The sequence below is a fragment of the Pristis pectinata genome, chromosome 25, assembly GCF_009764475.1.
Source record: "Pristis pectinata isolate sPriPec2 chromosome 25, sPriPec2.1.pri, whole genome shotgun sequence".
NCBI classification, from domain to species: domain Eukaryota; kingdom Metazoa; phylum Chordata; class Chondrichthyes; order Rhinopristiformes; family Pristidae; genus Pristis; species Pristis pectinata.
Window position 1 is genome coordinate 10,956,055 of NC_067429.1, and position 23,634 is coordinate 10,979,688.

Sequence of the window (23,634 nt, forward strand, 5' to 3'; positions counted from 1 at the left end):
GCCTGTTCGTGTGCCTGTCTAAATGCCTCTTAAACATTGCTAAGGATAGAGAAATGGAGGGCTATGTGGGAGGGAAGGGTTAGACAGATATTAGAGCAGGATAAAATGTTGACACAACATCGTGGGCCGAAGGGCCTGTACTGTGCTGTAATGTTCTATGTTCTAAGGTACTCTAAGGTTTTGCAGCAATGGGTCCTCAACAAAACCTCCCAATGACCATGGGATGAAGCTCATTCTAACTCAACAAAAATGTTACTTGGCCTGTCACACACTACCAATTTAACTAGATATTCCAGGCACCAAAGGACTTGCCAGTATTAGTCACAGTAACTAAGAAACCACAGGATTGTCACAGACACCCATCTGGTTCACTCATTTCTTTCTCAACACTGGCCAAATTTGATTCCAGCGCTCCTACTGACTCCTAACAGGCCTCAAAATGATCTGACAAGACTTCTTGGATCAAGAACCGGTTCGGGAAGGAGAATAAATTCTGGTTTGCCAATGATATCCACACTCAGTGAATGTATAAAGAAAAAGATCTTTAAATCAACAGCGAATATTCTCAGGAACAAATAACAGAGTTTAAATTGTTCACATTTCTAATTTTAAAGCCATTGACTTGATACTTTCTTAGCATTGTGAAAATTGCTGTAAGTTACCTGTAGAGAAATGAAACTAGAAAGGAAAAACTCAAGAGAAAATCTACTTTAGTTGAAACACTTAAACAGAATCACACTGTATTTTATAGGTGATAGTCTTCATTGTTTGAGTAAAGATTCAGAAAGTACTAGAATACTTAAGTAGTGTAATAACTGTCAACTTGTTATTTGGTATCTCTGACATGAAATGTAAACTTCATTTTCAATTTGGTTGCACACTGCAAGTTCAATTTGATACCAGGCACGGTGTTACATATGACTCCATGCAGATAAATCCTCTCTACAATTATGTGCGACTGATCTCATGTATTTTGATGCGCAATAGAATTATTAAATATCTTACATTCGGAGGTGTAATTGTCATGTTTCATCTCAAAGAGACCAGATTACAGCCGGCTCTGTGGACTACAGCAGCAGTTTAAGAAATAAGCATTCTGAGGTTAAGACTAGTGCCTTTCCAACCAATAGGAAAACACACTCCACATCTGTATGCAGATTCTGTGGAGTTTGATGGCTTTTTAAATGACTAAACACATCAAATAGACTACTTAGTACTTCAGGGTTTTCAAGTAGATTTGGCAGGCACTGAACAACACAAGTCTGTTTCTAAGCAAATGGAGAGGAGTTTTAAACATTGACCCCATTATGGGCCTGGCATGAGTTGTAAGTGGTAGTGCGATCACCCTGGCATGATAATCAGCTTGTCACGCTTCAACAGGGTCATAGTGTCCGCCTGCCACTGCTCTGTCTTTACTGGCACTGAATGTGCTCTTGTTGATCAAACCATGACTGAGGGGATTCAGATTTTAAAATTCTGCAAGGCATGGGATAATGTAGATGCAGCATAATATGAGGCTGCAAGATATAGGAGCAGAATTTGGCCATTCGGCCCATTGAGTCTGCTCTGTCATTCAATCATGGCTGATTCTTTTTTTCAACCGCATCCTCCCGCCTTCTCCCTGCAACCCTTAACCCCCTTACCAATCAAGAACCTATCAATCTCTGCCTTAAACACACCCAATAACCTGGCCTCCACAGCCCTCTGTGGCAACAAATTCCACAGATTCACCACCGTCTGGCTGAAGAAATTCCTCCTCATAACCAAACTCAATCACTCTGCATATAGAGTTTACACATGAGCATTTAGCCTGTGAGCCGAATGTTGAATATATGGAAGAGGCACACCACAAAAGTTAACAGAATGTTGGCAAATTCTGTTAAAAAGGCTAGAAAAATATTTGGCAAGGAATATAATGTAACGTGGAAGGAGAGGTGACAAAATAATCTGGGTCTTGTGTGTCCAGGGTTATGCCTTCATCTTCAGATATCATTTGGTTAAGGCTGGATAATATAAAGGAAAGAAAAACAGCCCTTTCATTTCTGTCTTTTATTTTCAGTTTGTTTTGTCAGATTTCCCACCCAATCAGTTGTTTAGTTCTATTTATGGAACATGTGCAGAACATCAGAGAGAGGAGGTCATCGGTGGCAGATGAAGGGAATTATAAAGCAACAGCTGACACAGTGCAGATGATGCCGCAAAGGCATTTTGAATTTATGTATTAGATGCTGTTCCTCGATAGTTATGATCTACCTTCTATTTGGTGATGATGTTGGGGAGTGAACTGATCAGTGACAATGGGTTCTCTAGAGGTTCAGTCAGGTAGCCTACATTTCCTCTCTTCACCTGTGCCACAGTTTCTAATCCAGCGATGGAGAAGTGGGGTGCCTGCTCCCATGCCCCTCCTGGTGTTCCTCACACCAGTCCCCCCCAAACCTCCCCATTACTTCAACAGCACATTAGCAGAGGACTGCTGTGTTAGGAACCTATCATGATAGCACATCGCAATATTACGTATGCTGATGTGTGTGACCATGCTGAAAAACTCATGCCTATGTGGACAATCCCCAACAGCACATTCATGAACATCCCTCGCAGTGGCTTTTGGTCAAGATGTGCAGTACCATTTGAGCCTGCCTTGAAGTGTAAGATGGAATTTCCAGACTGTTCCTTCTTCCACACCAGGAACTGGATCTAAATCCGACTGGTGCAAGTTGCTTCTCCCTGTGCAACATATGATCAGCTACATCCAAGTCAGCTCTCAATTAGGATCAGGACAACAATGCAAATCACTTCACAATGCAAACCATTGGAGGGTTCAAAGCAACATTGATAGGGCTGGATAACAGCCTGCTTGTAATATGGGTCCCTGAGCTAATCACTCCTCATAAGGCTAATCATATGGAAAAATGTCCAGGTCTGACCTTTCCACAAAAGAAGTAGTCTCCCATTACCTTCAAAGGCACCAACATCATGGTAGTAGTGGGGTGGGGGGGGGGGGGGGAAGGTGAGTGATGTAGGGGGAGAGTTGGGGGAGGAGGAGGTATTGTTATCATTAACCAAAGGAAGAATTGAACCAGCGACATAAAGACCAATGCTGTACAAACGGGACAGAAGCTTTCTGCACCACTTCCAATGCTCAAGTTGAGATTTAAGGGGAATACCCTTTGCTGTGTCTGAACTGGTGAAGCTGAGACAAGGCTCCACAAACTCAACATTACTGAGAACTGCAGCTTTCTTGATCAGTGCCCTTGCCAGAGATTTCAATATCCACTACTGTGTCAGCAGTGCATTACAGGTGCCATTACACCATCCACTACACCAACTCACTGAGGTTACTGCAATGGCAGTTTCCTTTTCTGTAAACTCTGGCACCGGAAGAGGACAAGAGCAAGTATTTTGCAGGAATGCCATTACCTCCAAGTTCCTCTCCAAGGCTACATTGTCCAGGATTGGAGATATAGGCATAGACAGGGTGAATGCACTCAGTCTTTCTCCCCAGGGTTGGGGAATCAAGAACGAGAGGGCATAGGTTTAAGGTGAGAGCGGAGAGATTTAATAAGAATTTGAGGGGCAACATTTTTACACAGAGGGTTGTATGTATATGGAACGAGCTGCCAGAGGAAGTGGTTGAGGCAGGTACATTAACAATTTTTAAAAGAAACTTGGACAGGTACATGGATAGGAAAGGATTGGAGGGATGTGGACCAAATGCAGACAAATGGGACTAGCTTGGATGGGCATCTTGGTCAGCATGGAACAGTTGGGCTGAAGGGCCTGTTTCTGTGCTGTTTGGCTCTATGACTCTATATATTCTATATACAGGTTGAAATTCTCCAGTCCGGCATTCCGTGGTCTGGCATGTTTTGAATCTGTAGTACAGATCTATACTAATTAACTTAACTTGTTATCATTGACCAAAGGAAGAAATGAACCAGCAACATAAAGACCAATGCTGTACAAACGGGACAGGAGCTTTCTGCACCACTTCCAATGCTCAAGTTGAGATTTAAGAGGAATTAACTAAGATCTAAATAAGCTCTGAAATTAACTAAGATCTGTACTAGTCTGTAGCTAATTAACCTACTAGTGCAACTTTTGAAGTCTCAGCTGACAGCGATCTTGTCTGACGGTGTTTCCGATTTATGGATACTTTGGGTTATGGACAGTTCTTGGATCCCTAATGTATCCCATGGAGTGTCGCTAGTTAAAAAGAACGCTTCTCCTGCTCAGAGGAAGATGATCAGGGACAATTTCTATGGCCCGGATTTTCTGTGGCCCCTCACCAGTCAGGTCCCAAGGGTGCCGGATGAGAGAGTTTCAACCTGTACTTCATTTTCACAATGTAAAATCCCCAGGAATTCCTGACCCAACACCACACAACCCCACCCCAACATGCTGCTGGTTCAACATCAGAAAAAAACATACATGTTATAGCCCTGTGCCATCAGCATGTGATGTTTACCATCCAATTACATCAGTCTTGACATTAGACCTGGTCACCAGATAAAGTTGAATAACATAATAAATACAAAAGAGTGGTGTACCTGAGACTTCTTTTTAAACCCTACCATGGTGTCAGGCTTGCTAAATCAATATTTGGCTTCATTCTATATCCACACTTTTTTCTTCAATTCTGTTCCTGACATCATGGCTTATCTCCAGCTCTTTCACTTTACTCAGGATTTATTTATGTTTTTATGGTCCATCATTTTGTTACACACAATATTACTCTCACACTGATACTTTGCACTATTTCTGTCAACAGTTTTCTATTTATTCTTTATTCAATACAAATAAAGACAGACAGGGGGAAATATAGTGCTGCTACTGAACAAGATTCAGCCAATAAAAAGAGCCCTTTCATGAACTTGCAGCCGTTCTGGGATGCTAACAGAGTATTGTGCCATAGCTTCTCCAAGTATAATAATCAGGATCAACATTTCAATCACTAGAGTCATAAAGCATCTTTTTTAAAAAAATAATCATAATGCACCATAAATCCAAGTTCTGTTTCACTCGATTTTGTCTAAAGCTGACAGAAAAACAGTTTGGGTGTGGATGCTATTGCAATGGCCTAAAGTTCAGTCCTAGTAGCTCACTGGGATACTGTCTGTACAGTGTCCCTGCTCATCAAATTTTATCTGGTATCCTTCATTAGAACTGAGAAAGAGAGAAAAATTGTTAGTTTTGAGTATCACAGGGGAAGGAATGTGTGGAATAAAAGGAATATTTCTGAAAGGGTGAGACCAGATGGTGGTGAGAGGCTGTTAAAATCAGATTATGCTTTTTAACTTAATCTGATTTTAATGACCACATTAGGTCATCTGGTCTCACCCTAACAGAGATATTCCCTTTGTTCTGCCCATCCCCCTCCTCGCCTTCTCTGCTACCTAAACAAACATGTTTCCTCTCTCTCCCAGATGTGGTGGAGGGTCCCAGATCTGAAACGTAAACTGTTTCTCTTTTCACAGGTGCTGCCTGACGTGCTGAGTGTTTCCAGCATTTTCTGTTTTTATCTCTACATGAACAGACTGGGCCAACTCTGATGTTGTGGCTACCCCTTCTCATTGTACCATCTTGCTGTGTTTTAATTTGCTTGGTTAGGTAATTATTACCTGAACAACCCTTGTGGCAACCTGTTTAATACCCTAAGAGATCTGTACATTGTTGGGAGAATCAGTGGAGACCATTTGCTCCAACATTCAACAAGCGAATAGGGTTCAGTGCATGTAGATCTTTGGTTGTTGTAGAAAATTTGCCTGGAAGTGCACTAGTGTGATAACAGCTTTGGGCAAAGGTCAGCATTCCCAAACACCTAAAGTACATCATCATTTTACAAGGAAAAAATGTACTGAGGGGGCTTATGTGTCCACGCAGTGCTGAGACACGCGTTTGAGTAGGTTTCAGTTTCACTCGACATTCAGTTTCCCATAACTGAAGATTAACTTTCAAGACACAGCTTGAGAACAGCCCAGGAGAAAAATCATTGTGGCATTAAAAAGGATGGTGTATGATACATTTGCATCTAGTTATGTAAATAAGTAATTTGATCAGAGGACATACCGACATCATCACATGTATGATGTAAGCACCACATGTTGCTTGCTGCCAGAGTTAGAACAAACACTTTCATTCATAGCTTCTGTGACCTGTAACTGTTATTGTAAGGAGAATCCTATTGCTATCCAAGGTCCACCTTGGAATATATTACAGTGCATTCTTTGTACATTTACTTTGAACAGATGTCTATCAAAAAAACTGAATTGACAGACAAGGGCATACAATGATCATCTAAGTGAATCATGAGAAGTTTGCTCACTCTCTAACTGACATGGGAAGATGGTTCGTCACAGAGTTGGTGACGTCAGGGGATAAAAGGAAGGAGAATGAAGGTGAGACAGTGCATGGCAGAATACTATGTAATGAAACTGTCAACTCGATTTGTAAATGCTCATTTCCATTGAGGGAATGTAGCCACAGCAGATTGCAAGCAAAAACTTTTTGCTGTGATCTTCATGCCAGATATTGCTGCCACAGACACCAGTCTGGCACAAACGTCTTGGCAGGTGAAGATAGCCAACTGCTCAATTGTGTGGAAGTGAGGGAACTTGCTTAGCAATGCAGTGCTGCTAAGACTCCCTGAAACAAATAAAGAAATGGAAACCAAGGTCACATTGTCAGTCTGGGGTTTCTGGCTGGGGTGGTGTGGTGGGGGTGTGGAGGGGTTTCATGGGCTGACAAAATTCTTTGTCTCAAAGGAACTACTGAGCCATGTGCCTTCAGGGGTGAGTTGCCTGGTGAGCAAAAGGAGGGGTTTAATGAATGTGTGAAGGAAATTGAGGATGTGTAGTTGCTAACTCTAAATCATAGCAGATCACCACTTAAATTGGAGTTTCCTCTGAGCTGCATTTGGCATGTTGTCATACCTTTACCAGAAGTGTGTCACAGAGCTTGTTTACTCTGGCAATGTAACAATAAATCCTGTATGGTTAATGGAGCACCATGATTAATAAAACATTTGCAATATAAAATAGAACCTGCCACATCCATAGCCTACTAGATGTTGGAAATGGATTGATAATCAGAAGTATCCAACTTCCACATTTGTTAATTATCTGAAATTTAAAGTGCTGTAGCTGTCCAGCACTTTCAAGTTCTACTGTTTAAAATAACAAGTGGAATGTCCAACACATTAGAGTTACTTAACAAACACCTAGCAGACACCTAGGAAGTGTTGTCAAAATGTAAGTTATATAAGTAGTTGTACCTCATCATTGTGGAATACCTGGAGCAGTGAAAAGGAGCACTGTCCAAGTTGGATGGACACAAGCAAAAGTTCCACTCGTATTTCACCTTATGTATATAGGGATGAGAGTATCCTTTCCCTTGTTATAATTAAAACTGGTTGCTAGGACATTGAATGGACCTAGCTTGGCACAGGTTTGGATTCATACTGTAGCTGCTGTGAAGCCCAAGAAATGTAAGGTGAGTGGCAGCCTCACACCTGTGTCAGATTGCCAGCCTGAAACGTTCACATTGAGTGGCCCAAGGCCATTTACTTTCAATGCAGAAGTAGAAAACAATCTATGCAATACCTGGTTAATACAAGGAGAAGACATATCCTGGGTAAGTTCTAACAATAGAGTGAGCACTGTACCAATGAAGGAATTCTTTTGTCTGGACAGGAGCATAAACCAATAATATGTCTGCCCTCTTGGGTGAGAGTAAAAGAGCCCGTAGCACCATTTAAGGAAATGGAGGCTGTTCTCTTTGGTGTCCTGGCCAATATTTAGCCCTCAATTAATATCACAAATACAAATTATCTGGCTATTGAAGCGTTGCAGGTTGTAGGGAAGCACAGTGGCACAGTTGGTAGAGCTGCTGCCTCACAGCATCAGCGACTCGGGTTCAATCCTCACCTCCAGTGCTGTCTGTGTGAAGCTCGCACCTTCTGTCTGTAATCGCATGTATTTCCTTCGGGTGCTCTCGTATCCTCTCACATCCCAAAGACATGCAGGCTGGTAGGTTAACTGGACTCTGTAAACTGCCTGTAGTGTGCAGGTAAATGGTTGAATCTGGGGAGAGTTGATGGGAATGTGTGGAGAATAGGCTGTGGGAAAATCACTGGGGAATGAGATTGGTCTGTGACAGGATAGACTTGATGGGCTGAACTGACATCTTTCCATGTCATATGGAAACATGGCTCTATGCAAACTGGCTTTCTTGTTTCTTAAATTACAACAGGAACTACATTTCTAAAGCAGAGAGACACAAGAGACCGCAGATGCTGGAATCTGGAGCAAAACACAATCTGCGAGAAGTACTCAGCAGGTCAAGCAGCATCTGTGGGAGGAAAGGAACTGTCGATGTTTCAAATCAAAACCCTGCATCAGAACTGAGAGCGGAGAGATGAGATGGCCAATATAAAGAGAAGGGGAGTGGCAAGAAGGAATTTCTAAAGCATTTCTAAAGCAACTTACTTTGGAATGATCTGAAGCTGTGGAAAGTGCTATAGAAATGCAAGTCCTTCTTTGTTGGGTTTGACTGGAGCCCAAAACATTTGAAGTTTCACACTTGAAGAGTAAATTTTACTGCAATTCTTTGACAAAATAGCCTACTGACAGCCACACCAAAAGCCACAATCCTTCTGGGGATAGGTTGAGCGAGTAGGACTCTTCTCTTTGGAGAGAAGGAGGATGAGAGGTGACTTGATAGAGGTGTACAAGATGATAAGAGGCATAGATCAAGTGGACAGTCAGAGACTTTTTTGCAGGGCAACAATGGCTAACATGAGGGGGCATAATTTTAAGGTGATTGGAGGAAGGTATATGGGGGCTGTCAGGGGTAAGTTTTTTACACAGAGAGTGGTGGGTGCGTGGAACGCACTGCCGGCAGAGGTTGTGGGGGCAGATACATTAGAGACATTTAAGAGATTCTTAGATAGACATTTGAATGATAGAGAAATGGAGGGCTATATGGGAGGGAAGGGTTAGATAGATATTAGAGCAGGATAAAATGTCGGCACAACATCATGGGCTGAAGGGCCTGTACTGTGCTGTAATGTTCTATGTTCTCCCAAATGCTAACAGACTTATTGTGCATTTGCAATTATATTTCTCAACAATTTGTTTCCCAAAGTTGAAATTTCATGAAACCTTGTTGCAGAACACAACCTGCTCAATCTCTATGTTTAGGTGAAAGACTACAATGATCAGATGCTGAAAGCTAGCCATATCTAAGAAAGATGGCACAGTTAACCTGTTTTCTCTGGGTCACTCATGGTATCGTCAAGGTTGTGAACAGACTGCGTCACGTTGTCCTCCTTGGCTGCTGCGGCTTTCTGCTTATTTTTCAGCGCCTCAAGTGCTTTGAGCTTCCGAGCATGTTTGTGACCCTTGTAGTGAGCCTCGGCCTGGTTCTGTAAAGTAATGAACCATTCGGTTAAGATCAAAATTCCTCGACCAGAAACCTTTCCTTGCCATGTAACCTTTGTATAAAGAAGTGTACAAACAATGGCATCATTCCAAGGTAAGAACTGTGATTAGGTAAATCAATGCATTGGTACCAACATGCTGTAGGAAAGGCCCAAATCAGATAAAATCCAATACATTCTTGTGAGTTCATCCCCTTATCCACATCTGAGATACAATGGTAACCAACGGCTCTTCAGACTTTCGTTCAGATTCAAATGTTCTCTGCAGGATTAACCTAGGAGTCAAGGATGGGAGTAAGAGGGTGACCAGACCTTCCGTTTTGAATGGAACAGTCCCATATTGAAGCTGTAATGTGGGTGTTCTGACCTTTTCTGAAGAACCTTAAATCAATTTTGACAGATGTCTATGTTCCTGACACAAAGCTGATAATATACAAGTGGAAGCAGGGTATCTGTAATTTCATAAGACCACATGATAATTAGGCCATTTGGCCCATCGAGTCTGCTCCACCACTCAATCATGGCTGATTTTTTTCAACCCCATTCTCCTGCTTTCTCCCTGCAACCCTAACCCCCTGACTGATCAAGAACCCATCGATATCTGCCTTAAATACACCCATTGACTTGGCCTCCACAGCCCACTGTGCCAGTGAATTCCACAGATTCACCACCTGCTGGCTGAAGAAATTGCTCCTCATCTCAGTTTTAAAGGGGCGTCCCTTTATTCTGAGGTTGTGTCCTTGGATCGTAGACTCTCCTACTAATGGAAACATCCTTGCCACATCTGCTCTATCCAGACCTTTCAGGATTCCATGTAAGAAGAAAGTCTTGTGTTTACAGTAACCGTAGTCAACCTTATGACATGCAGTGCTGACAACTGCTGTCTTGAGTAATCACATGTATACTGGGCTTAAACCCAATTCAAGATGGCTGCTGGTAGCCAGCCACATTCATCTAGCTTCTGCCTTAGTCATCCACCCTCAGCAAGTGGCTGGGAGCACCCCTACACTTCCAACAATGGGAATGATGTGGGAATGTGGCAGGATCATTGCTGGGATCCGGGTGAGGGATCAGAGTGTGGTGGGAACAGAGCTAAGTGTGTGGAACGGAAAGTAGAGGGAACAGGCAAAACCTGAGGCAATCACTTGGAACATGATGGCACCATTGCCAACAGCCCACTATTGGGTGGTTTCAAGGAGTGTACTTTTACCTTACCTATCGTGGACGCATCAAACAAAAAGACTAGTGGTATTCACACTAGAACTAGAGACCACTTGTATTCTCTTCCGATGACAAGGGAGAAAAACAAAATTCATCGAGTTTACTTCTTCAAAGAATGAAACATTTGACTTTCCATGTGAATTTCTTCAACTGATTGTGCAAAATCAGCCCACTGAAAAGTTTATTGGACTTTATGTAGACAACACCAAGATAAGTGAGCTGGAAAAATCAACGCATGCTGAAAATTGCAGGTCAAACCCAGGGAAGAGACACTTGGTATCGGTTGTGGTTCTCACATTTTTCATAATGTCTACAAACAACAGCTGACTGTTTTCCACTTGACTTGAAGTGCTTTGCTGTGAAGTTTATAAATACTTTCACATTTACACTGTTTGTGCAGAAGAATTTCTGCTGATTTGTGACCTGCTTGAATATTCCAAATTGCTAGAACAAGGCAGCATACGGTTCTTATCAGTGGGACCAGCACGAAACAAAATTTTGTTGACTTTTGAGGGACAGAAGGCACTTTTTCTATAGCAGGCAAGGTGCCCAACACGATTGAAAAACATCTTTAATGGTTCCTGCTCCAAACTGTGAATTGCTTTTGCTAGTAAACAAATAGCAGCCATTCAGAAGACTGCAGAGACCATTGAGAAGAGCAATTGTCAGTGACTGAGGCTGCATTGCAAATCCATGGTCTTCGAGAAAACTCAGTGGAGAAGCTCCGAGAAAGGTTTGTCAAATCCGGTGCAAAGATACATTTGCAGTGTTTGGTTGAGGATAGGGAAATTAGTGATGGGAATTCAATAAGGTAGAAGAGAATTTTTTTGTCAACAGCACCAAGTTACCTAGACTTGTGGATGCTGGCCTTTGAATTCACAGAACAGCATGAGTGGGGCTTATTAATAAAAGTGCTGGAGTGAAATGATATACGGCCTTGCCACTTGCTAAAGAAAAATTACCACATTAAGTTTAATGGATGAGAATTATCTTTTCGTCAAATAATGCAAAACCAACAATCTCCCAGCTGATGTCTGATTGGAACGCACATAAAGGTGACATAATGTGTTTCAGTAGATGGACACAAACGCGGTGGAATACCCAGAACCACCAAAGGCAACTGAGTCCACATTGTGTCCGTCAGGTAACACAGCTCCCAGTGAACAAGCCTTTTCAATAATGAACACAGTCTGGCCATGTCTCACTGCTTCTACCAACGAAGGCTATTTTGTTTTTGCGGATACGTTTTAAACAAAACTGCACAACCTTCTTTGATAAACAGTTGAAAGATAGACAGGTGTTATAAAAGATTTCTTCAAGAGAAAAATACAATCCACAGGAAGCACTGCACTGCAGACAGCACAATGACAAGAGACCAGAGCCTTCTAAAGAGCAAGAGCTAGGTAATTGTGAGCGTGGTATTATATTTTACTCAATATTAATGTTCTAATATGTTGTAATTCTGATTAGCAGTGTATATTTTTAGTGTTTTGGTATTTGAAGGTTTGTGATTAATTGTTGTGTTCTTCAATAACTTTACTTAATGTTGATGTGGGGGGTGGGGAGGTTTTGAGTGGTGGGGGTTGGGTCAGCGTACTCTTTCCCTGGTTGCAAAAATTAATGTCACATATTAAGACAATGGAAAAGTGGTCACCCTAAAGATCAACCATGACCTTGTTGATGTCACAACTGGAGTGAGGAGCTGAATGGATGGCCTCCTCCTGCCTTCATAGAACATAGAACAGTACAGCACAGGAACAGGCCCTTTGGCCCACAAAGTCTGTGCTGACCATGATGCCAAATTAAACTAAACCTATCTGCCTGCACATGATCCATATCCCTCCTCTCCTGCATGTTCATGTTTCATTTCTTATGTTCTTTTAAATCAACAGTCCAATTATACTATGAGGTGATTCATAAAGTTTATTTGTGAAAATCTCTCACACCTGTTAAACCATCTTATGGGAGTTCATATTGTGACAACGGGATATGGTCGTATGGTTGTTAACAGGGGAATTTGCAGAGGACTGATCTGAATTCAAGTCCCACCATCATGGCTGGAGAATTTTAATTCAAATAAAAATATTAAAAAAATCAGTGACAGTGATCTTGAAATTAATGGATTATCATAAAAGCCCATCTTTTGGGAGGGATATCTGTTCACCCTACATCCAGCTTATCTGTGGCTCCAGACCCCTAACATGGTTAACTCTTAGAGACACAAGAGCCTGCAAATGCTGGAATGTGGAGCAACACACAAAACACTGGAGGGAAATAGACAGATGGTGTTTTGGGTCAAGACCCCTCATCTGGACTGAAAGGTAGAGGGGAGTTAGCCGGTATAAAAAGGTGGGGAGAAGGGGTGGAGCAAGAGCTGGCAGGTGATAGGTGGATTACGTTACCTCTTAACTGCTCTCTGGAATGGCCTATTATGCTTCTCAGTTCAAAGGAGACAAATGCTTGCGCTGATGCTAACGTCCACATCCTGTGAATGGACAAATCTCCCGAGCACAGTGGCACAGCTAGTGGAGCTGCTACAAAACATTTAGAGCAACCCACGCTGAATCCCAACCTCCGGTGATGTCTGTCTGGGGTTTACTTGTTCTCCTTGTGACCATGTGGGTTTCCTCTGGGTGCTGTGGTTTCCTCCCATTTCCCAAAAGTGTGCTGGTAGGTTAATTGGCCCCTGTAACTTACCGCTAGTGTGTAGGTGAGTGTTGGAATCTGGGGGAGTTGATGGGAATAAGGGGAAAATAAGGACTAGTGGAGGATTAATGTCAACTGGTGCATAGTGGATGTTTCTATGCTGGATGACTCTGTGATTAGGACTTTATCCTAGTTGCTGAACTTGTAAAAAATATTAATGAAAATTAAAAACTGTAGGTGCTGAAACTCTGAAACAAAAACAGAAAATGCTGGAAACACTCAGCAAATCAGGCAGCATCGGTGGAGAGAGAAGCAAAGTTAACATTTCAGGTTGAAGGACCTTTTCTGTGAATAATAAATACCTTGCTTAAAGGCAATATTGTTAGAGAGGATTTTATTCATTTTTTTGTGATAAAAGGTATTGTTAGTCCTTTCACAAACTACCAGGGTAGGACAAAGGGCAGACATGGTAGCATAATCACAAGAAGCCTAGAATTGTCTTATAAGCCTTGCAGGGAGATATCTATTTCACTGAAACACGGCTGAATTCAAATGAACTCCTTTGTTATTTTTCTAATCTGTAAAGAAACTGTTGATGTGCAGAATCTTATTCATACCCTAAAGCAGGAAGGTGGCATATGTTTCTGAGCTCCCAGAAAGCTCACTTTGAAATGAGCCAGACATTCCTCAGGATGCACAACGCATCCTCAAAGGCCCCTTTCAGAAACCCGAGCAGCTTCTTGCAGAAAATGTTACCCAATGTAGGACATTCCGCATGACCACCCAGGAGAATGCTCTTCTTCTTTCCAAGATATCAGTACTTTTTGTTGAAAAGGTTTCTGATTTATTTTAATATTTTATTTCCATCTGTCATTGCACTCGTACTCAGCTAAGCTCAGCAGAATAACTCAGAGCTTGAAAGAGGTTGCTCTTAAAACAGAGCAAAGAGTTGACACACACACAGCAGCTGGTGGCCTGGGACCCAAGCGCCTTGGGGTAACTGCCGACTTACCTTCCTTCTTTACTTGTCCAAGTACCCCACATGACCTACTTTGTTACTATCATTGGCATTTTTGGTTACTCTGAACCCTATTAAATCAGCCAACAGTTTGAGGCAACTGCCGATTTAGATCATTTTTCTTTGAGGCTAAATCCAAATTATAATTGATCACATTGATTATATTTCATAGAACATAGAACAGAACAGCACAATACAGGCCCTTCAGCCCACAATGTTGTGCCGACCTTTAAATCTCACCTAATACTATCTAACCCCTTCCTCCCACATATCTCTCGATTTTAAATTCCTCCATATGCTTATCTAGTAATCTCTTGAATTTGACCAATGTGCCTGCCTCCACCACCACCCCAGGCAACGCATTCCATGCCCCAACCACTCTCTGGGTAAAAAACCTTCCTCTGATATCTCCCTTGAACTTCCCATCCATTACTTTAAAGCCATGCCCTCTTGTATTGAGCATTGGTGCCCTGGGAAAGAGGCGCTGGCTGTCCACTCTATCTATTCCTGTTAATATTTTGTACACAATACGGGACATTGTGACCCATCGAGTCTACGTTGGCACAGCAGAACATTCCCAATCCCCACTAATTTTCCCTGTAACCCATTCTCCCCACATTCCCATCAATTCCCCCCCAGATTCTACCACTAACTAGGCTTGATTTGCTGTGACAAATTAACCTATCGGCCTACTCGTGATTGTGGGAGGAAACGGGAGCAGCTGGGGTAAAACCCACACAGTCCCAGGGAGAGCGTGCAAACTTCTCACACCGGAGGTCAGGATTGAACCTGGGTGACTGGAACAGCCCTACTAACTGCACCATTGTGCTGCCTGTTTGCTTTCTTAGCACTTATCAAGTTGGGGAATTAATTTCTGATAAAGTATTTCTTGCGTAGAAAACTATCATAATGTTTGGGTGGGGATGGAGCTTGGTGGGAGGAATAATTGCTCAAAGGCACAGTTATATCCAAAGATGATAGCTGAAATCAGAAAGGGTTGGTGATAGGAATTCGAGAGGACAGAGGCTAACAAACCTGTCACATATCTGGAGTGAGGGGAGGGGTGCAAACCACAGATGTTAGTGCAGGGTTGACAAAGATGAGCGCACCATGTCAGCGTGTGGCTGGGGAGGCTTTCTCAGTGGGGAATGTAGCAGGTGTGAGTGAGAGATATGCTGAAGTGGGATGAGTGGGAAATTTAATTAGCTAATGTGAGCTGCATATCATTAAATTAGTTGTAAATTAGTTGTATCATTACTGTTTGGCCTCCTTGAAAACTTTACGATTCCTGATTAAAAGAATTGGAAACAAGTTGAATTCACTTACTATCCTATTTTGTTGATGGTGCTGTTATTCACTGTTTGCTTCTCATAATCTATTTGCTTCAAGGAGTTTGTTTATCTTCTTTTTCCTGATGAGTTCAGTTTATTTTTTTGAACCTGATTTGCTGCAACTCAGAACTCACCTCTCCGAAACTTATATTGAACATCACTGTGAGTTGTGGAGTTCCCATTCCATCTATTCCAGGAGGACAATCAGCCCATCCAATCTATGCGACTCTCAGAGCATTCCCATCCCCCCATTTATTTCCCTGTAACCTGCCCTTTCTCACATGCCCATTCCCCTGATCCTTCCACCTTCCACCTACATTAAGGGTAATCAACGGCCAATCAACTCAACAACTAGCTCGTCTTTGGGATGTAGGGATGCCAGTTTCTCACAGCTACTATTGGGCAGGAGGTACAGAAACTTGAAGTCCCACACCACCAGGTTCAAGAACAGCCATTTTCCTTCAAACGTTCGGTTCTTGAACCAACCGGCACAACCCTAATCACTACAGTTTAGCAACACTATGACCACTTTGATCACTTTGTACTAAAATGGACTTTGTTTTTTTTTGTTCTAAGCATGTTCTTTCTTGTAAAAATTGTGTTTAATTTATATTTTTCTTGTGAATGCTGCTTATATGATGCTCTGTGCCTGTGATGCTGCTGCAAGTATGTTTTTCATTGCACCTGTGCACACATGTACTTGTGCATTTGACAATAAACTTGACTTTGACTTTGATTTTGACTTTAGAAGGAAACTAGAGCATCCAGGGCAAACGCATGTGGTTACAAGGAGAACGTGCCAACACCACATTGACAGCACTGGAGGTGAGGATCGAACCAAGGTCACTGGAGTTGTGAGGCAGCCACACGACTTACTGTGTACCTTTATGCTCCTTCTGCTTAAAGTTGATAACGCTTCATAGAAATCCTTCCCATCATCATGTTTTACACAGTGTGCAGTATTGATTTGTGTGCATTTAATGCATAGTAAAAAAGGTGCTCGTTCAACAAAAAATCTCAGCTTCATCTTCCCAATAAATCTTACTGAGAATATGTGTTGCTTAAAAATTCAGGATACACAAAACATGACTGATATTGTCATTGTAAACACAGCACACTGTGAACAGTGATAAGAACACCTGGTAACAAACTGACCAGTGGTGTTCTTGGAAAATGCTTTCAAAGACAGCACTGAATATTAACCTAATGCACACAATGGGCAACTGATGCATTAGTAATATCTGAAATGACGTTTTATCACATTGTGTATTTGAATGCATAACTCTGCTTCATACGAGAGCGAGCATAAAATGTGATGAACAAAATTGATTGTGCACCCATAGATAATCCTTTAAACATGGACATTCAACTCAAATTTGACAAGGATCCATCACACATTGCAAGTTGGGATTTTTAAAGGCTGTGGAGGAAGATGGACAGGAACCCTGCAGTTGGGACCATGTACTTAAGGTGGTGTTTAAGTAAATGTACTAGTGAATGAAAATAAAGTAACTGTGAGGCTTGTCCAGAACAATGATAAGGGACAAAAGGAAAAATTAACTACATGGGGAAGAAGATGGTGTGTGGAGTAGCCAGTACGGCTTTGTTTGATCAGTAACTGAGTTATCAGTATGCCTTCACTGCGCCAACTTGGCGAACAGTTGGTGGCAATTATAAATGCTATCCAAGTGGAATTGACAGCTGACTGTTCCACAGATGACTGTGTCTGACTCCTGCTTGGTGAATGGACTCACAATAAGCCCATCAGCCGAGCAGCGATGTGTTGGAGAGAGGTCGGATACATTTCATGTCCACCCATCAGATACGCTGGGGAGGGTTGGGGTATCTGCAGTGATTCCATTCATTTGAATAGGGTCAATGTATAGAGGCACAGACTCACAGAGCATGGAAGCAGGCCCTTCAGCCCACTGAGTCCATGCTGACCACCAACCACCCATTTACACTGATCCTTCATTAATCCCCATTTCCTTTTCCTCAACTCCCCTCAGATTCTACTACTTGTCCACACACTGGGGACATGTTACCGAGACCAATTAACTTACCATGCTGTCTGACTATGAATTCCGTTTATACCAAAGTGGATGTGGAAACTCAGTTGATCACTATATTTAAAAACAGATTTTTTAAAAAAATACTTTACAAATGCATCTTTGAAAACTTGGCAATAAGTTACACATTTTTAGAGCCAGGCACGATGTTCAACAATACACTGCTGAGTACATTACCAGAAAGCCTCATACATTCCCCCTTTGGAACGTGGGAGGAACCGGGAGCACCCAGAGGAAACCCATGCAGTCAAAGAGGGAACATGCAAGCTCCACACAGACTGTACCAAAGGTCAAGATCGAACCTGGGTCTCTGGTGCTGTGAGGCAGCAGCTCGACTAGCTGCAGCACTGTGCCATCCTTGTTTGAATTGTTTGTGTTTGAATTATTTTATTGTATTTCACTTTATCTTAATGCTTTTCAATTATTAGTTAACAGGTGAAGGGGTTTTCAATTAAATTTATTTTTAAAAGGTGCTTTTTTAATCAAATTTTTAATTATTTCAATCTACTTGAACAATGTCTGAACATCAGAAAGAAGGAAAGTCAGTTCAAAAGCCTTTGACCATGGGAGGTTCCAAGGACGGGGTCTCAGGATGCACTGCCAGAAGATTTTTAACCTCTCGAAGCCTATTCTGCCATAGGTACCTGTCCGGTGGAAAGGATCAGCCCGTCCAGCCCTCTGCCTAGGTGGTGCCTCTGTGGCCAGGGAGTCTGGGCTGTGGGCTGAGTCCACCATGATCTGGCCTACGGAATGCCTCTTGGTTGTTGCATTCCATATTTTCAGAATCAGGTTTATTATCACTGACTTATATGTTGTTAAATTTGTTGTTTTGTGGCAGCAGTACAGTGCAAAGACATAAAATTACTATAAATCACAAAATAAATAAATAGTGCAAAAAAAAAGGAACAATGAAGCAGTGTTCATGGGTCCGTGGACCATTCAGAAATCTGATGGCGGAGGGGAAGAAGCTGTTCCTAAATCGTTGAGTGTGGGTCTTCAGGTAAAGAGGTGCCAAGGCCACAGATCCAAATTAAATCAGTGAAGAGCATTAGGAACAGTATCATTACCTCTAGTAACCAACATATTGCAGACAGGATCAATCTTTCAATTGGTCAGTCTTCAGTCAATTCAATTCACTTAACACAATATCGAGAAACAGCTGAAAGCACTGGCTACAGCAAATCCTATGGGACCAGACAATATTCTGAGTGTGCCACTAAAGATCTGTGCTCCAGAATTGGCCATGTCTCTAGCTAAGCTGTTCCAGTACAATTACAACACTGGCATCCACCTGACACTGTGGGAGATTGTCCAGGTATATTCCTGTTCACAAACAGCCAAACAAATCCAATCCTGCTAATTACCACCCAATCAATCTACTTCCAATCATCAAAGTGATGAAAGGTGTTGTTGACAGTGCTATCAAAACAGCACTTAGTAATAAACTGCTCACTGGTGCCCAGTCTGGGTTTTGCCAGGACCACTCTGTTCTAAACCTTATCCCGCCTTGGCCCAAGTACGGAGCAAAGAACTTAATTCCAGACATGAGAGTCACTGTCCTTGATACCACGGCAACATTTGATTAGGTGTGGCATCAAGATGTCCTGATAACACTGAAGCCAATGGGCATCAAAATGAAAAGACTCCAGTAGCTGGAGCTGTAGATCACACAAAGGAAGATGGTCAACCCAGGACATCACTGCAGGAGCAACAAACAATCTGCTTGAGGAACTCAGTGGGTCAAGCAGCATCTGTGGGAGGGGAAGGAATTGTCAACATTTCCAGTCGAAACTGTGCCAACCCAAAATGTTGGTAATTCCTTTCCCCTCACAGATGAGGCTTGACCTGCAGAATTCATGCAGGCAGGGTTTTGACCCGAATTGTCGACAATTCCTTTCCCTCCACAGATGCTAGCTGACCCAGTGGGATCCTCCAGCAGGTTGTTTGTTACTCCAGATTCCAGCATCTGCAGTCTCTTGTGTCTCCAGCACTGCAGGAGCTCCTCGGGTAGTGTCCTAGTCCCAGCCATCTTCAGCTACTTCCTCAATGACCTTTTCATCACCAGGTCAGAAGTGGGAATGTTCATTGATCCCATTTGCAACTCCTGACCAACTGAAGCAGCCCAGGTTTCCATATAGTAAGACTTAAACAACACTTAAACATGGGCTGATGTATGTCAAATAACATTTGTGTTACAAAATTGCCAGGCCGTGATCACCTCTGACAAGAGAGAGTCTGACCACTTACCCCTGATATTCTGTGATTGAGTCCACCACCATCAACATGCCGGTGGTCACCATTGAACAGACACTCAGCTGGACCAGCCACAAAAACGCTGTGGCTCCAAGAGAAGGCGAGAATATTCTGTGGTAAATGACTCACCTCCTGACAGCCCAAGGCTTTTCCACTATCTCCAAGGTCCAAGTCTGGCCTGTGATGGAACTCCCTCTGCTTGCCTGGATGAGTGCAGCTTCATACCATCCAGGACAAAGCAGCCCACTTGATCAGTATCTCATTCACCATTGTAAAAATTCATTCTTTCCATCACTGCTTCTCCACGACTGCAGTCTGTACCCTCTACAATCACTTGTCTCGTCTACTCCGGCAGATCCTCCCAACCTACAACTACTATCACCAAGAAGGGCAAGGGCAGCAGATGCAGAGAACACCGCCCCCTATATGTTCCCCTCAAAGTCACACTTCATCCAGTCTTTCAGTGTTGCTGGGTTTAAATCTTGAGATTTCCTCTTTTACAGCACTGTGGGAGCACCTTCACCAGAGGCACTGCAACAGTTCAAGAAGGTGGCTCACCACCGGCTTCTGAAGGGCAATTAGGGCTGGACAATAAATACTGGCCTTGTCTATTACACGCAGGTTCCCAAACATTAGTGAACATAAAAGGATGCAAGAAGCAAATGCACCCTCACAGTTAATTGGCATGACCAATTGGCCTGACCTTCAAATATTGGATGGCACCTAGTGTTATGCGTAACAACACACAGAAAGACTGGACACGGATCCACACTTCAGAAAACTGAAATGAGGACATTTTATCCAAAATGATTGATGGACCCAGCATCCCATGTTTATCGATTCCCAATTGGTTATTTTAAATACTGTATCGAAAAAAGACATATTTCTCTTTTGTTTTCATGATGATATGTGGACTGGATTTACGACTGTACCAGTAAGAAGCCAGGTGAAGATATAAAGGCATGAAAAATCACAGACACCACCAAAGAAGTGTAATTTTTAAAATTATAAAGTGCATTATAAAATCACAAAGGTGTCCAACCCCTTGTGAGATGAGGGTCTAGGACAGGGAAGAGTAAAACATCCCCCTTCTCTTTGATGCCTCATGTTCGGCATTCCTGAGCCAATATACTGCATACCCACCTCAACCCCTTTGCCTTTAATATTCACTAGGAAGTTCTTGCTGCGAGGGAAGCCATGTGATCCTTGTGTGCTTACGTGGAGATTGTTCCTGACAATAACCCAGGGAGAAGGCCCTCCCTGTGAATGTGCATTACAGTTTGCAGGCTGCAGTTGAAGGAACTCTGTTGCGGAGCCAACAATCTCAGATGGTCCAAGTGAGCCATGTGGTGATGCTAGGGATGACCTGATTCACTGTGACTCGTATGGAAGTTTTCCATTATAAGCCTTGGAGATCAGGTTTCCTTCCTCAAGTGGTGAGGGTCTTTGACCAGGGTATCACAAGATCTAAACCCAAAAGTACTAGTGGATTCAAGCAAAACCACATCAGGGGCTTGTGAAAAACACACCAATTAACATATGTGAAGAAGGCAATCTCCTTTTACATCCATCAAGATTACATGTCGTAATATGGTCAGTATAGGTAATCATGTTAGACACAGATTATAATTGCACATGCATTATTTGAAATTCTCATAATAACCTCTTTCTTGTCCATTTACATTGAGATATATCAGATTGGGCTGTACAATGGAGCTGTCTCAGAGCTCAATGATCTGGGTTCAATTCTGACCTCTGGTGCTGTTGGGTTAATTGACTACTGTAAATTATCACGCGTGTGGGTAACTGGTGGGAGCCAACGGACATGTGAAAGAGAATAATTGGGGGAATGGGAATAATGGGATTGCACTGAGAGCTGGCAGAGACTCAGTGGGCTGAATGACCACCTTCTACGTTGTTTGGAATACAAGAAACTAACAACTGGGAAAAAGACCCAACAGTGATCAGAAATGTTCATAATCAACCCTCTAATTTAACAGACAGTGCAGGGACACCACCTGCACAGACTCCAACCAACGAAACCGGAAGTTAACAGCTCCGATGGGAATTGCCGGGAATCAGCCACACCCGAGTCCTGAATTTCCACATCAAAATTGTGCAGAAGTCCAAACTGCACATTCGGATCATGATTTGTAAACCCAGGTGGGTTAGATTCAATCAACTTGTTTCTTGTTAAGTATCAGAATATTGGCCTGAAGCAATTAAGGACACTGGCTGTGACCACTAGATTCATCACCACTTACTGTTAACACTGTTAGATCTGTATCATTAGACTGAGGACATTCCAGCAATATCAATGATAAGTATTCTATTACAAGTTTTTAAAATATGTCTGTAATGGATGATGATGAGATATCCAATGTTCAGCAATTAGCGATAAATACTTTGCTCCAAGGCAGTTGACATGGAATCCAATAAAATAATTAAGGATTGGTTGTATTGAGTTTGCCAATTAAGGGCCAATTAAGGACAGATTGATTAAGGGTAATAAATGGTTTCCTTGACCCATCTAAAATCCTAAACCAGCAGTCTGCAGTTTCCTACAATGATTGACTATTCTGATCAATACCTGGTGTTAGATCTTAATCCTACCAGATCTGTGTAAACCAAGTGGGTGGGCATTTAAATGTAAACAAGTTACATAATCACTTATGTCCTAATCATTTCTAACTGCTTGCAATTTTAACCTTCCTTTTCAATCTTTTTATTAATTTTCAAATTAATACAGAATAATACATATAACATCGGTAATTATACACGTAATACAAAGAGATCGGGAGGACAATCATGACATATATAGTCATAAAGAATAAAAAAAGATATATTCTAATCCCCATGGTTTCTTAGTAAATGAATATATTACAAAAAAAATCAAAATGAGGAAGAGAAAGATTTATTATATAAAAAACCCAAAGTGAAAAAAAATTATAAGTAATAAAACGAAACAAACTAGAAATAAATTTCAGAAAAAAAAACTGGACTGACATTTCTCAATAAACAAAGAGCATTATTATGTCGTCAACTCCGCTCCTCTAAGTTCATTGAAAAGGGATCTATATCATATGAAAATATTGAATGAATGGACTCCAAACTTCCTCAAATTTAAGCGAAGAATCCACAGTGCCACTCCTAATTTTTTCTAAGTTTAAACATGATACAGTTTGAGAAAACCATCGAAAAGTAGTGGGAAGTATTGGATCCTTCCATTTAAACAAAATGGATCGCTTGGCCATTAACGTAACAAAGGCAATCATATGACAAGCAGCATCAGATAAGTGGCCAGATTCCATCACTGGTAGCCCAAAAATTGCAGTGATTGGGTGAGGTTATAAATCAGTATTCAATACAGTTGAAATAATATTAAAAATGTCTTTCCAATACTTTTCCAAAAGAGGACAGGACCAAAACCTTCAGGCATGTGAGATGTTCAGCTAAAGCAGGGAAGGTCTCATATCTTTTTGCCAGTTCTGTTGCGTCAATGAGTAGCTGATGCAGTTTTAACTGGAGCTTGACCTGTGGTGTGTGAATGACTTGAGGCAGAAACAGGTCTGCACCTAGTCTGGAGACCAGAGCTTATTTCTTGAAGCTATGAGTCTCGGTCTCTGCCCTGGATTGCCCTCTATTTGTCTACCTGCACTT

At 42.0% G+C, this 23,634-nt stretch overlaps 1 protein-coding gene across 1 annotated transcript in view; it reads right to left on the reverse strand.

Annotated features, from left to right (window-relative positions):
* znf385c (zinc finger protein 385C) overlaps positions 1–23,634 on the reverse strand; it is a 157,835-nt gene that overhangs the window by 15,612 nt on the left and 118,589 nt on the right. Inside the window, exon 4 of the mRNA XM_052038724.1 lies at positions 9,262–9,421. Coding sequence (XP_051894684.1) covers positions 9,262–9,421 — 160 coding nt within the window. The remainder of the gene's footprint in view (positions 1–9,261; positions 9,422–23,634) is intronic.